The sequence below is a fragment of the Salarias fasciatus genome, chromosome 8 (assembly GCF_902148845.1).
Source record: "Salarias fasciatus chromosome 8, fSalaFa1.1, whole genome shotgun sequence".
In the NCBI taxonomy this organism is placed as follows: domain Eukaryota; kingdom Metazoa; phylum Chordata; class Actinopteri; order Blenniiformes; family Blenniidae; genus Salarias; species Salarias fasciatus.
Genome location: NC_043752.1, coordinates 13,409,595 through 13,424,485, shown reverse-complemented (window position 1 = coordinate 13,424,485; position 14,891 = coordinate 13,409,595). Strand labels below are relative to the sequence as shown.

The following is a 14,891-nucleotide window of genomic DNA, read 5'->3' as shown; positions in this document are numbered from 1 at the left end:
CTGGTCACTTATTTGATGCCTTCGCCACACTGGAGTCTCTTTGGTGCGTGGTTATCTTGAATAGGGGAAGATAAAGATGTTCTCAGTGCAACCAAACGTATGAGCTTTACATTTGCGGTACTTCATCTGACCCACTTCAAACACAACCTGATGCAATCTGACAGTTGCTATCATGCATTGTGTACAGAGCCTGCTCTTTCACTGGAATCTCGAAATTGGGATTTTTCTTCAGAATAATTGGCTTTTTCTTCAGTAAATGCACTTTAGGGTGCATTAAAATAGCAGTGAAGCTTTTTAGAATAAAACAATCCCAAGCTTGTTTTTTCCATCACAAACTGTCAGATGATGTTGCATCGTCTTACACCCAGTGTTAAATCGAAGGCAAATTCTTATTAGACAAGCCTCTTTTTGTGTGTGTGTGTGTTTTTTTTTTTTTTTTTTTTTCTCTACCGTTTCTTCCTCAGGAACCCTGCTGGGAGCGTACTGCGGGCGCATTGAAATTAATGAGGGTGTTGCATTTTTGATACAGTACTAATGTTGAGATGAATGCACCAGCATCAAAAACGAGTTTGAGTAAAAATATCTGGCATTTTATGAGTTGTTAGCCTCGTCTCTGCAACAAAACCCTTAAATTTGTCAAGTTATCAAATACCAAAACACCACAAGCCACAGATCTGCCTCATCCCGTCATCCAACATCTCCATCTACTTCTCAGCAACAAGACTCTGCCACCCTGGACATGGAGCGCGCCAACAAGGAGATTGAGATGCTGCGGAAGCAGTGCGAGGCCATCTCTCAGGAGCTAAAGGAGGCGCTGCAGGAGGCCGAGGTGGCCAAGTGTCGACGGGACTGGGCCTTCCAGGAGAGAGACAAGATCGTGGCAGAAAGAGAGAGCATTCGGTAGGAAAGAGTTTTTTTTTTTTTTTTTTTTAACGTGGAAATCTGTTATATTTACACGCAGTACATGCCTTTTTGTGATCGTATTGTGCACTTTTGTCAGCACGCTGTGCGACAACCTGAGACGAGAGCGGGACAGGGCTGTGAGCGATCTGGCGGACGCTCTGAGGAATCTGGACGACATGAGGAAGCAGAAGAATGACGCCACGCGGGAACTCAAAGAACTGAAGTGCGTCATTCCCACACACTTATATTTCATCCCAGACTTTTGTTTTCTTCCGTTCTTTTTACCCCAAAGGCTGGAGTGTTATTCACCGTGTCCCAACTGTATGGGAGCTCCACTTGTTTTGGGTTCTTCTCTGCCCCCATGTGGCAAAATCATGTCACTGAGAGGAGTTGAGAGAGCTGCTTTGGAGCCAGGGTGTCAGAATCTCTCCAGTTAATCGCTCACATAAAGCCCAACTTGAGCAGAGTTGTGCCTTATCAGTATAATAACGGCATAATAAATGATGACGGTAATTGAAGAGCTACACATTAATATGTCCTGCAGAGAAAAGATGGATGACCAGTTGGAGCAGGATGCAAGGTACCGTCAGCTCATGGCTCATAGTTCCCACGACTCGGCCATAGACACTGACTCAATGGAGTGGGAGACCGAAGTTGTGGAGTTTGAAAAGCACAGAGTAAGAGCGGCTTCATTCTCTCAAATGGATTTCTCCTGACGCACATCTGAAAGTCTCCGTTAAACGTGTGACCCTTGTGTCTTTACTGCAGGACATGGATCTGAAAGCGCTGGGGTTTGATATTGCAGAAGGGGTAAATGATCCGTATTTACCAGGAGACTGCGGCATATTTGTCACGAAGGTGGATAAAGGAAGTATCGCTGAAGGAAGACTGAGGTAAACACATTGCTGCCTCAGTTTATTTCTCATACTCATAAGAACTATTTTATTCTGTGGTGTGGAGAAAAAGTTAGTCTTCTTTTTAGCCCCCTCCTTTTGGAATGTTTTTCATTTTAGTTGAAACTTGTCCAAGTTAAATTACTCTCTTCTTACTGTACAGGGTGAATGATTGGTTGTTGAAGATTAATGACGTGGACCTGACCAATAAGGACAGGAAGCAAGTGATCAAAGTGGTGCAGAGTGAAGAAGGAGTGATTAACATGGTGGTGCGCAGACGGAAGTCGCTGGGCGGACGAGTCGTCACTCCCATCCAGATAAACCTGGCCGGACACAAAGGTCACTTTAATGTTCCAATCAGTGCATGAGGTTGACAAGCTGTTTCTGCTGTGTCACACTAAAAGCAATGAGTATTTTTACTGCAGAATGAACATGTTTATGTTTGTGATGCTATCCATTCGAAGTCAACATAAATGGTTTCTGTTTCTCTCTCGTGCCTCGCAGACAGTGGTATCGGTTTGGAAAGTGGAGTGTTTGTTGCCTCTTTGGCTGCAGGCAGTCCGGCTGCCAGAGAATGCAATCTAACAATCGGTGACAGACTGTTGGCTGTGAGTATGTCTTTTAATAACTGGTGTACGTTACATGAGAAGATATGCAAGAAAAAAAAAAGTGAAAGACAGCAGCCTGTAGTACCTGCTACATTCAGATCCCTCAAGTTAATAATCTAGTATTGATCCTTATCATTTTTTAAATTGAGATACTTCCCATTTTTGTACATAAATTCACTGATCTCTGCTTTTATCAGAGCGTATGTAAAATATGTCAATAAGATGTAATATATTTGTGTGTGTGTGTGTGTGTGTGTGCACGCAGATAAATGGCATTGCTCTCGATAACAAGTCGCTGTCTGAATGTGAGTCTCTGCTGAGGAACTGCCGCAGTTCGCTCAGCATCTCCCTCATGAAGGTAAATACCACAGTTTCCAAACACACAGAAACAACAATTATAGTTGAACAAATCATTCAAGGATGCTAAAAGCCTGGGATATCTCGTAATATATGTATAAAGTTTTGGTGTGTGATGATGGTGAATGGGTTGTTGAAGTGTGTTTTTTTTTTTTTTTGTTCTTCTCTCGTTTCTTTGACAGTTCCTCCCACAAAGCTATTCCGGCCAAAGTTTGTTTGAAACCTTGAGAGACTCAGAAAAGATACCTCGGCTCCAGTCCTGTGAGGTCCACTCTCGGAGCTGCAGGAACTCGAAGCACAACTGCTCCACGCAGACCGACACCTGTAGCTGCGACTTGGGCAGCAGAGAGGAAGAAACCTGCAAGGATGCGGGCGACTCCCTGGAGAGCGGCGGCGGCGGCAGCGCCCATCCCCACCACAAACCCTTCTCCAGCAGCTCCGTTCACTCCCGCTCCCATTCCACGTCCCACAGCCCCTCCGAGCCTCACCCGGAGTTCTGCTACAGGAGGCAGGACTTCCACCACTGCGGCTTCACCTTCACCCCGGTTCCCTCCGACCGCGGCGCCGCTCAGGCCGCCGCTGTGGACAGAGCCCCCAGCCACCCAGTGAAGCCGTGTGGAGGCACGTGGCCCAAAGTGATAGCGGGGGCTTCACTTCCTGAGTGCACGCAACTGTCGATCTACAAAAAACCCAAACAGAGGAAGTCTATCTTTGATCTGAATGCCTTCAGGAGACCGGAGGTGACTCCGAAGCTGGACTACATGTCCCTGTCTCAGCTGCCCAAACATTCGCCGCAGAGCTCGATGTCTGAATCTGCTCAGACGCCCCCGACTCCACCAACCAGGAGCGACTCCTTCAGGTTCAAGCACCGGCAGCAGAACAGCTCGGCGTCGGACTCCACCATCACCACCGGCACGCCGCCGGCCTCCCCAGCCCAAGCTACAAACCCGCTGGACAAAGCCGAGGCAGACAGCCAGCTGTATTACACTAAAACCGCTTCAGGAGAAGCAGCCAGCAGCTCCAAGAAACCTGCTGAGGAGGAGGGGAGTCGACACAAGATAGAGATGCCGGAAAAAAGGAGGTACCGGCCAAAATCGGCACCAGCACTGCGGCGAAATGTGACTCCACTGCACATCCCCATTCCCGTACAGGTAACGCAGATACTCTCCTGATCCGATCTTGCATCCTGCAGTGTTGTGCCGGAGCTTCTAGCAGCTGCTTGTTTCTGATACTTCCACTGTGGATCTCTAAAAGGCCTGTCTTGCTACTGAGTGGTCACCTATAATTAAAAGGTGACACAGTGGGCAACTTGGAAAAGCAACCTTTCAAAGTCACGTTGATTTTCAAATTCACTATTCATATTTTTTTGTAACATATGTAGAAAAAAGTGCTTTTCAGCAGTCCATTTGGCTGATTTTCTGACTACTTCTCACAGGTACAGACTTTCTCTAATGATCAGCACTCTCCAGAGCCAATGGACTTGTTACGCTTCTCTCCTATGAGATCTAATCGGTACAGCATGCAATTTGCACCGCCGAGCTACGGCAACACCGCAGCACGTAAGTCACCAGGACGCCTTGTTATGCTCGGTTTTGCTTTTACATCCAGATGTTTCCCGATAAATTAATATTCCTCCAGCATCACAATGCTTTTGTTTCAACTGAAAGAACTAGATTCTTCCCGCCTGTTTTAAAGTCATTAATTTGGACGAATATATTCAGAGCACATTCTTTTTATCAATTCAGTCAAGTTGTGGATTATCAGGAGATTATTATTAAGACTGTGTTGCATCACAAAGACAAACACTATATCTGATGCTGGTGTTGGAGAATTATATTAAATATACATACATAGATTGTGAAGGGAGTGAAGAGTTGCTCAAGAATTTTTAAAATACAGTGATGCTACGTGCTGTAGAGATGCGTCTTGATCTCCAAACGAGATATCACTCACTCTTTTGAGCAGATTTTTGACCCTTTTGGATCAGAAGTTGACTAAATCTTACATTAATGCATCAGTATAAGTGAGTGAGGAGTCGAGCAGATATGACAGAGCCCTTTCCTCTTCTTCGTGTTGATTTGTTCTCCATACGCTCCTCCAGACCCAGCTCAGCGAGGTTTAGCCCCGTGCCCTGCAGTAACAGCTGTCATGAGGAACCCAGTCTACACGGCCTGGAGCCACGAGATCCAGAACAACAGTGGGCCCCCACCGTCCAGCTCGGGAACCCCCGCAAACTCACACACAAGGTGTTCTGTATTACACCATTTCTCACTTTGATGCTGGTTCATTGTGGTGTTGGTAGAAAAATATGAAAGAATTCTTACAGCTCATGACAGTGTCAGTTTGCCACCACTGTGCTGTAAAATGATTCTGAAGCTGTGGGATCTAAATACAATTTAATTTATACACTTCATCTGTGCTTTTCTTCTTTTTATATTGCTTTTCTTCGAATGTCGACTTATCAAATCCTTCACTGTGCAGTGATTCTAGGAAACGGTATGAACTCTGCCCCAGATCTGTGGAACAGATGGCATGTAGGAAGATATGTTTTGCTATGGGTTGAATAATTGACCCCTGTGGGACTTAGACTGACCTTTTCCCCTCTCTTTTAGCCCCCAGCATCAAGGTCGCCTCAGCCTGGACCTCAGCCACAAGCGCACGGGGGACTTGATTGAGACGAGCTGCAGCCAACCGACACGCAACACCAACTCCTTGCCCTCGAGCAGCAGACTGAGTACGTTTGCTGTCCTACTTCGGAGTCAGCCGCAGCTTGTTTGAAATGAACTGTTGCTTGTTGTCGCAGTCTCCTCAGTTTGAATTATAAAAACCACACTTTTCTTCTCCTTCCGCTTTGTAACTTCGACTCGTGTTTAATATCAGAACCGGTCTAGATTGCTCTGGAGGAGCAGAGATTCTCAGCATAAACAGTTAAGGGATTATTTTCACTGCCATTGTTTTTGGAAAGATCTTGTTGCTCGAGAAATAACAGCGTCATTTGCACACATCTGCTGCACCTTCTTATGAACAAGTTAACTGCTTTACAACCAGGATGAGCAACTTTAATCATCGGTACGGCTGCAAAATATCTTCACAGATTAGGATCAAACACATCTACCATAAAGACTTATTGGAGTTATGATTTAAGGACTTTAATTTGAATGAGAAGAACTTACTGTGTTTGTCTAAGTTCAATACAGCTCCATGTGTTTTAAATCATGATATAATCTCAGTAATGCAGTTTGGGGGAATTTAAAACTAGCTTCATTCTGCCACCCTCTGTGAAGCCAATACATAAAATGAAGTATACTTTTTGAAGACTATAATCTTTGCCGTCAGAAGCAGTAACAAAGTTCACAAGCTGCAGAGATGTTTCCCTATACGCTGCCATAAAAGGTCACAGTTTTAATGAGTGCTTCGTCAGTCATCTGTCAGCTGAGCTGACCGCAGCAGATGAGATGTGCTGCAGTGTGTCTGATTCAGCCCAGGAGATGGATGACGCTGACTGATTGTGTACATCAAACATTTGTTTTGCAGCAATTAGTCAAAACGGCTTTTTGCGGCGTCAGGGGAAAAAAGTGTTACCACCGTCACCAAGCTTTTCCCTGGGAGAATTCCCGTATCCACACAAGCAGAAAGACCATTGTGTTATCTGGGGAAATGTTGAACTCTCGCTGTGAGTGAATAAAGGTCCCGTTTGTTTTTGTTTTTTTTTTTTTTTACAGGCACTTCCGGTACGTTGCAGTTCAGGGCCGAACGCATTAAGATCCCTCCGGCCCGTTATCCCCGCTCCGCTGGCTCGGACAGAGGTACCGCTCAGTTCGCGTTCCCACAAACGAATGCAGCAGCCGAAATGGCGATACTGAGTACCCGTGCACTTTTTCCCCACTTCAGGCTCCCTTTCACATTCAGAGTGCAGCAGCCCGACGCCGCCCATGTCCCCCGTCAACCTGGAGACATCGTCTTTCACCAGCAGCCAATCGCAGAGCTCCATTTCCACCCAGCCCAGGATATCAGTCAGCCCCGCTCCCATTGGTGACAGGAGGAAAGATGGGTAGGCCGGCACCTCACCCGGGCCCTCACATCGCCATCATTTAGGAGAGCGCGACATGTTTTCCACTATTCGTCTGTGCTTCTGTCTGGTTCATTGTGATGAAGTGTCTGGAGCGCAGTAAACAAACCTGTGAGGCTCCATCTCGCTGTTGGAACGCAGACGCGCCATCTTTCATTCCTTCCACACTGCTGATGGTTATAACCTGAAATCCTGTGTCTCCTTTTTTGGGTGATCCTGCTCTCTTTCCTCTCTCCGTCTGCTCTCTCAGATTGTTCTCTTGCCACTCTTCCTCTGTTAGACACCCACTGGCAGTTAGACCCAAGTTCTTCTCTTTAAGATGCTTGAGGTTTGTCTGGGGCTGCTTGTAGCACATGTGGTGTCTGCACCGTTTGCAAGACTGCACGGATCTCTAGATCATCTTTATGCACACAACAAATAAAAATGCACCATTAGTCCTCCCACTTAGCAACCAGCAATCCTCTTTTTATTTTACTGCTTGTTGTGTATTCATTATGCTGATCGACTGTGATTGGCTGCATGACACTGAGCAGGAGAACAGTTTCAAAAGCCTCCTTTACAAGAAAAAAAAAAAGATTCAACCTAATAGATTTGTTTGGAGGGATTCTCTAGATATGAGTTGCATTGAAACAAAAGACTCAAAAAAAACAGCTTCCCCCTGCATGTTACATCTCGCATCGTCTTTATTTCCTTCCTGCATAACTCTGCCTCTTCTCCCCTGAAGGCCGTACCTGGAGGAGCCTCGAAACGTGACGGTACAGAAAGGAGCAGAGCCGCTGGGCATCTCCATCGTGAGCGGAGAGAACGGCGGCGTGTTCGTGTCCAAAGTGACGGCGGGCAGCATCGCTCACCAGGCCCGTCTGGAATACGGAGATCAGCTCCTGGAGGTGCGGTGGTCGCGAACATCTCAGCTGCACGGTTGCTGCTTTCATTCAGCTTCTAACGAGACGTCACTCTTTTTCCAGTTCAATGGAATCAACCTCCGCAATGCCAACGAGCAGCAGGCGCGGCTGGTGATCGGGCAGCAGTGCGACACGGTCACCATCTTGGCTCAGTACAACCCGCACATGTTTCAGCTGGGCAACCACTCTCGATCAGGGTAAGAGGAAGGGAAGGTTGGGAGAGGAGGACTTATTTGCAGTGTGACGTAAAAACATGAATTTCCTTCATTGTTCATAATATTTTTTTTTTTAAGTTCTACATGAATGCTTTTTAATTTTCTCAGCTCTCGGATGGAATCCATCAGCAACCAGCCGACGCCGCGAGACAGCGGCGCCAACACCCCCGACAGTCACTCCGTCATCGACACTCTGAGCGAGCAGGACGAAGGCACCATGACGCCGCCGTCCAAGCAGACAACCCCCGCCACCAGCCCTCACAGCTCCTTCAGGTCGCCGCTCGCTCCCATTCGCGGTTTCGCGTTTGGGTTCCGGAGAGGCGGAGAACATTTTTTGTTTTTCTTTCCTGCAGGCTTCCTGGTTCAAGCGCTCGAAGGGCCGTCGAGCCTCGGACGGTGAGGCTGAAGAAAGTCCAGGTGGAGCTGGGAGTTCAGATCTGTGGGGGGAACGTTTACGGCGTCTTCGTGGAGAGTCTGGACGACGACAGCCCCGCTAAATGCCCCGACGGCCTGCTGCCTGGCGACCTGATACTAGAGGTATCCGCGGCGTTTTGTATGATGAAAACTACTTGGAAACCTTTTCTCTACACAGTAATAAATGCACCGCATACACAAGTAACTTTCCATCCAAGCAGGTTAGGTAAGAACGCCTTGGTACGAACCGTGTGAAGTCCAGCTCCTGCTATATTTAGAGCCGCTTTCTTTTTCTGCAATTGTTTCACTTTGCTTATGCAGAAACGGTGAGTCATCCTTCCTTTTGTCAGACGAGTAATTTGTTTCTCTGCAGTACAATGGCATCAGCATGAAGAATAAAACTAAAGAAGACACTTACCTGGAAATCTTGAAGCCGGCAGAAACCATTACATTTAAAGTCCAGAACTGTGCAGACAGCCTTGCAGCAATCAAAGAAACTCCCGGAGATGGATTTTTCATAAGGTACGCTTGTTCTATAAACCTTTGAAGGAAAAAAAGAAATAGTTTCAGACGTGATGATTTCCATGGAACATTGAAGTACTTTTGATTGAGCGAAAATTCTTACATAACAGCCTTTACAGCGTCTTGTGTCTTATTTTTGACTGAGACTGACCTTGTGAAAGGGTTAAGCCTCAGACTCGGTTCAGTGTTCATTTGACCAATGTCCTTGTTTTCCGGAGAGGAAGAAACACGCTGTTCCTTCCGATTTTTATCGATCTGTGTCTCGTCAGAGCACTTTATGAGAGGGTGGCGGAGGTGGAACAAGAGCTGAGCTTCAAGAAAGACGACATCCTCTACGTCGAGGACACGCTACCAAATGGCAACTTCGGCTACTGGATGGCCTGGCAGCTCGATGAGAAGGCGCAGAAGCTGGAGAAAGGACAAATTCCAAGCAAATACATGTACGTGCAAATCGGAATACCTCACTTCTACACACACATCTGCCAAAATTGACAACAGTAGCTTGGATATTGGTAGTAAAGTGAATTGTCATACTGTGAAAAGCATTCACGATAAAGGTCTGCCGGTTCGTCTCCTCCAGGATGGACCAGGAGTTCTACAGAAGACACAGTATGATCGATATGAAGGACGACAACGGCGCCAGCAAAACTCTGTCCGCTGCGGCCCGCAGGTCGTTCTTCCGCCGGAGGCTAAAGCACAAGCGAAGTGGATCCAAAGACGGAAAGGACCTGATGGCTCTGGATGCCATCAGCACCGACTCCCTGCCCCTCACAGAGGGTGAGAAAAGCCCCCTTCCTCAGAAGCAACGTCCGCCCTCGGGGTTCATTAATCTTGCGACGAGATAGAAATGAAAAATGCAAATGTACTTTAGTGATTTGACCCGAGATTATTTGTCAGGCAGCTCTCAGATATGAAAGTGTGACCATGAAGCTGTAAAAACTGTGCTGGCTCAACAGAAGTTTTCCCAGCCGGCACACAGAAGCTCATATCTGTGGTTATTAACTGCAGCTGTATCTGGATGCCTTCTTGTGGATTACAGAATAAATTGTATTTTTTAAATTTCTTTTACTTCCTGCTCAGACGGGGTGAGCCTGATGTACCAGCGGGTTCAGAAGGTGGAGTGCGCCTCGCCGCGGCCCGTGCTCGTCTTCGGTCCTTTAGTGGAGGCCAGTAAAGAAATGCTGGTGAAGGAGGCTCCCGACAAGTTCTGTCGCTGCCTGCCTGGTGAGCTGGAGCACAACCCGTCTTTCTGTAGCTTTCATTAGTCACCAGGACGTACGCACACGCTTAATTAGGCAGTTTTTCATGGCCTTGAACTCGTACTTCCAGAAATCATGAAGGCGTCGCAGCACGCCATCGAGCGGGGGGTGAAGGACTGTGTGTTCATCGACTTCAAGCGCAGGAGCGGCCACTTCGACGTCACCACTGTGGCGTCAATTAAAGAGATTACAGAGAAGGTTAGTTATTCTTTGTAAAACAGGTGAAAGAGGCCATCTTGGCGATCCCCATCACTGTATTACCTATAGAAATAACTGAATCCTGTGAAGGGTTTTTAATTCTATCTAATCATTAATGACAATTCAGATACAATAAGATAAATGCTTCATTTTCTTTGTTGCCGCCGCTTTAAATCATCTTTCAATCACGCGAATCTCTTGCTGTCATTTTCTCTCATAGGACTGTCACTGTTTACTTGACATTGCCCCTCACGCCATCGAACGTCTCCACAGCGTTCACATCTACCCAATCGTCATATTCATTCGCTACAAAAATGCCAAGCAGATAAAGTGAGTAGTTTTCACGCCTCCTTAATGTTTTGGTTCACATTTTTTTTTCTGATTTGCTGCTTTGAGAGCGCCTCGCATGTGCTTCCTGTTTCAAATAGTTGAATTTTTTTTGTCAAAAGCTTTAAATGTAACGTTTAGAAAGTGTTGAGTTATAGAAATGTGAGGACCAATGATTCATTCGGGGCAGAATTGAAAAGAACCTCTGGCTCAGGGATCATAAAAGCACAAGCTCACACACCCCGTATCGATAAAATAAGTGATCCACCTGTTTTAAGTGTCACTACTTCAGGAGCCTCCTCCCTCGCGGCGGCTCCTGCCGTTTTGATTGGCTGATGCAGATTTCACAAAGATGCCTCCGCTGTTTGATTTGTAATCGCATGGGGAGATTAATCTGCTGAACCGTCGGCGTGGCACTAATGCACGCACACACACACACACCGAAACGAGGGCGCGCCCAGGTCTGGCAGGAACAGACTTTCTGGGCCGCGCACGAACACACTGCAGCCCGCAAATCTATGGAGCGGTGCAGCAGGCAAACATGGCGGAGATTGATTCCTGCTAAGCCTCCACTGTCATCAGCTGAGTGCCAGCTGTCCAGAGAGGGGCTCGCTCAGCCTGCAGCCTCATTTTTTTTTTTATTTATTTTTCGTGGCGTGGGTGGCTGAAACGCCCGCTGCAGCTTCCACGTACACGCGAACACACCTCCTGCCGCCTGCTGCAGCCACTGAGAGAGGCTCCAGGTTTTTCCCGGGCCTGGTGTCCTGTGGGAGGCATCAGCTGAGCAGACCAATACGTTGTCGGCATACTGAGCGCTGGGTTTAGGTCAGAGGCTCCCAGTGGAAAATGAACATATGACTTTTCTCAAGACTGTGTGGAGTGAATGAGTGTGAGCTGGCAGCGAGACGAAAATGAGACATCGGCTACATTGAAATGCTCACCGAGAACACTTTTTGATATTATTGGGGGGTTTTTTCTTCGCAAACTTGCCCACCGTGTCTTTTTTGGGCTTTATTTATTTTCATTTGCTTGATTGTCAGTAAAATATGAATTAATTTACTGCTAATAAGAGACTCTGTGGTTGATATTTAACCTTTTAAACATGATTTCAAAATGATGAATTATGTTAACAAATGCAGAATTAGATTGAATACTTGAGTTTTTTTTTTTAACTCATTTGTGTTTAATGAAGACTTGTTGAAACCCTGCTCAGTGTCCAGCATCTTGAAGAGAATCTTCATTTATACATGACATTGAAATGCACTCACCATCTTACACCCAGGTATGCTATTTAAATTATTAATGGATCATCTGAATCCCCATTATTATCTGGCTGGGATTTGATTTCTCTATCAAGGTTGGATCATTTTAACAACACTGACTCCTCTGTGGTCCCGCCTGTGTTCAGTATAGACAATATAGACATATAATAATATAGCAGGCAATTGAAAATCCTGTTCCGTCGCTTGTTACAGGGGATTTTTATGGATGAAGTTACTGTTTCAAACCTATATGTGTAATTTGATTCAGTGGAGCTGTGTAGTTGTCATTCAGAGGAGTTCTCCTCTGAGCCTCAGCGAAGCCCTGTGTGTGTTTTCACTGCTGCTTCATTCACACCTCAAGATTCAGCTCGCTTTGATTTATATTCCACCACATACAGCTCGGCCATCTTCTGCACTGCATCAAGTAGTTCAGGCTGGCAGGACACACACACAAACACGCAGTAGTTCCTGTGATGTGGCGGTTTTGACTTGTGGCCATGAACCATTCCTGAGTCCAGCAGCAGCTTCTGTGACCAGTCACTTCATTATTGGTCTTCGGTGAATCCTGGGAGCGTTTACCAAAGTGTAAATGTGTGTGATGTTGTGAATTATGTCTGGAGAGATGTAATCGTCACTGTCTTTTCTGTGGTTGTGCAGAAGTGTGACATGTTGAATGTGTCGGATACTGACAGCTGCTGATGCGTCCTCCCTCAGAGAGCAGAAGGACCCTTTGTACCTGCGGGATAAACTCTCTCAGAAACATTCCAAGGAGCAGTTCGAGGCGGCGCAGAAAATCGAGCAGGAGTACAGCCGCTTCTTCACAGGTTTTCAAATTACTTTTTTATTTTCTTCCCCTCCTGGATGTACCGACAGCAGTTTGAATGATACGAGTTGTTCACACCGAAATGCCAGTTTCAGCCTGATAGTCTGGAACCATTAGTTTGAGACTGGAGGTTATCTGAGGTTTCTGGAGCAGAGCATCTCTTGTTTTCCTTCCCACACCAGACTTTAAGATCGTTTTATCTGGAGCAGCAGACGGTCTCCAAACACCAACTGTCCGGCTGATTAATGAGCATTTAAACGAAAGGCACGGAACGCATCCCGCCGCTGGCCCCTCCTAACAGGCAGCGGCTCTGCTCCTGTATCATCTGCAAATTCAAGAACGGAAACAGCTTTCTGTCTTGACTTCATCATAGAAATGAGAAAAGTAGAACACTGAGGGGATGCTGGTTGTCTTGATAAAAAGTGGAAAAATGATCAAGTATGAAAATGTTAATGAGTAATTGGTTAGATGTGGCAAATGTTTGTTCTGCGGAAAATAAAAATTGACATTTTAACCCTCTCCCTTCCCGCCCTCGCCGTGTTGCAGGCGTCGTCCAGGGAGGCAGCGTCTCCTACATTTGCACTCAGATCATGACCATCGTGGAGCAGGAGCAGAATAAAGTGCTGTGGATTCCAGACGGAGCGCCGTAGAGATCCGCCTTCGCTGCAACCCGCCGCCACGCAGAGACTTTAGGCAGGGCGCCGTTTCTTTGGCAACTCGGTACACGGCCGGCGCCCCGAACTATTTTTCACGTGTAGCAGCATCGGCACCGATGATGATCATGCAATATCCCCACTACAATAGTGATGTACTGTACTACAGCTAGATTTGTTTACACTAGTATTTAATACTTGAATGTTTTCCTCTCCCTGGCGTCTCGTAGCACTCCTCTCCTCTCCTCTCCTCTTTAACCCCGTTTGACTCCACCTTGAACATGTCGGACCACAAGAAGACGCTTCTTTTCAGATGAAGATAGAACGAAGCAGCGCGTTTCCTTCTGTATTTATCAGATTTCCTCCCGTTGTAATTTATCTAATCCAATCAAAGACGTTGGTTATGAACCTTTTGTTATACTGTGTCTAGTTAATAGGAAGGATGCTATTTTCCAATTAATGTTCTTATTTATAGAGGAGACATTGTGGCAACTTTGCTTTTTTTTTTGATATTATGTCGCCGTCTTGTGTTTTTATTTTGTCGGAAGGCACCGTTTTTTTCATTTCAGTCCTCAAATATGTTTGTGCCAAGCTAAATATACTTCTTAATCACTACATTTTCGGGTTTATCAGCGCCACAGCTTCCATTTTAATTCATACTGTTGGTTTGCTAGTTTCACCGTAGCTGTCCCAGTTTGTGTTCTACTGGTATTGCCAATTTTATTCCTCTTGATCAAGTGGATTTGTTTTTGTTTTTTAAACGAAGGGATGTTTTTATTTCGGTTCATGGTTCATGGCTGTCAGTTCTACACATTTGACACGTACCTCTTCAGTAAGTCACAAATCAACATTTCATCTTAAAGTCTGATGAAACACTTCAGGTCAGGTTTTCTGCTGATGAATTATAATATTTCTATAAAATATTAAAATCACAGTACATTTAATGAAGTGTAAGTTTGGTGTTTTCTGTTTGGTTCACTTTTCATTCCTACAACTCAAAACAAGTAGCAATACACGGTTTGGACACGAGGGGGAGCAATTGTCCACTGGAGCTGTGTGTCAAGATGTGATCACTTTATTTAATAGAAGAAAGTCATGGTAACTGTTGGATAAATGTTTATCAACAAGTTTCACCTTTTTTTTTCTACCACTTTAACAGTTTAGTGAGCATAATGTATATCGGAGACAAGTGTATAACAATTTTTTTTTAACTAAGTAGCAGGGAATTGGGTGAAAACATGGAGCAAAACGTCAAACGTGTTTTGAAATGTAAATATAAAGTTTTTGATACAGAATGAGTATAATACAGCGTAATAACGGGAAAACACAAGTGAAGCTTAAACTTTAAACTGACAAGTTAATTATTTTAAAAAAAAAAACACACAATCGGAGGATCCTGTTTATAAAACGTAATCTCAATGCAACAGAAAACTGCAAACCACATGGATGGAACCTCAAGCCTCCAACTATACAAAATTGATGAAGC

At 45.6% G+C, this 14,891-nt stretch overlaps 1 protein-coding gene across 4 annotated transcripts in view; it reads left to right on the top strand.

Annotated features, from left to right (window-relative positions):
• LOC115393583 (disks large homolog 5-like) overlaps positions 1 to 14,352 on the top strand; it is a 28,474-nt gene extending 14,122 nt beyond the window's left edge. For 2 of the 4 annotated variants that reach the window (XM_030098636.1, XM_030098638.1), the window contains exons 9-33: positions 716 to 900; positions 1,001 to 1,126; positions 1,448 to 1,580; positions 1,672 to 1,796; positions 1,960 to 2,135; positions 2,301 to 2,404; positions 2,670 to 2,762; positions 2,944 to 3,912; positions 4,197 to 4,320; positions 4,863 to 5,007; positions 5,374 to 5,495; positions 6,484 to 6,567; positions 6,653 to 6,812; positions 7,555 to 7,717; positions 7,796 to 7,929; positions 8,056 to 8,220; positions 8,301 to 8,484; positions 8,735 to 8,883; positions 9,153 to 9,323; positions 9,464 to 9,660; positions 9,964 to 10,107; positions 10,213 to 10,340; positions 10,561 to 10,670; positions 12,644 to 12,753; positions 13,299 to 14,352. In XM_030098636.1, coding sequence (XP_029954496.1) covers positions 716 to 900; positions 1,001 to 1,126; positions 1,448 to 1,580; positions 1,672 to 1,796; positions 1,960 to 2,135; positions 2,301 to 2,404; positions 2,670 to 2,762; positions 2,944 to 3,912; positions 4,197 to 4,320; positions 4,863 to 5,007; positions 5,374 to 5,495; positions 6,484 to 6,567; positions 6,653 to 6,812; positions 7,555 to 7,717; positions 7,796 to 7,929; positions 8,056 to 8,220; positions 8,301 to 8,484; positions 8,735 to 8,883; positions 9,153 to 9,323; positions 9,464 to 9,660; positions 9,964 to 10,107; positions 10,213 to 10,340; positions 10,561 to 10,670; positions 12,644 to 12,753; positions 13,299 to 13,402 — 4,305 coding nt within the window. In that variant the 3' untranslated portion in view covers positions 13,403 to 14,352. Of the gene's footprint in view, positions 1 to 715; positions 901 to 1,000; positions 1,127 to 1,447; positions 1,581 to 1,671; positions 1,797 to 1,959; positions 2,136 to 2,300; positions 2,405 to 2,669; positions 2,763 to 2,943; positions 3,915 to 4,192; positions 4,321 to 4,862; positions 5,008 to 5,373; positions 5,496 to 6,483; positions 6,568 to 6,652; positions 6,813 to 7,554; positions 7,718 to 7,795; positions 7,930 to 8,055; positions 8,221 to 8,300; positions 8,485 to 8,734; positions 8,884 to 9,152; positions 9,324 to 9,463; positions 9,661 to 9,963; positions 10,108 to 10,212; positions 10,341 to 10,560; positions 10,671 to 12,643; positions 12,754 to 13,298 lie in introns of all 4 variants that reach the window. The other 2 variants (XM_030098635.1, XM_030098637.1) reach the window with 1 other exon arrangement.
• Positions 14,353 to 14,891: the final 539 nt, after the last annotated feature.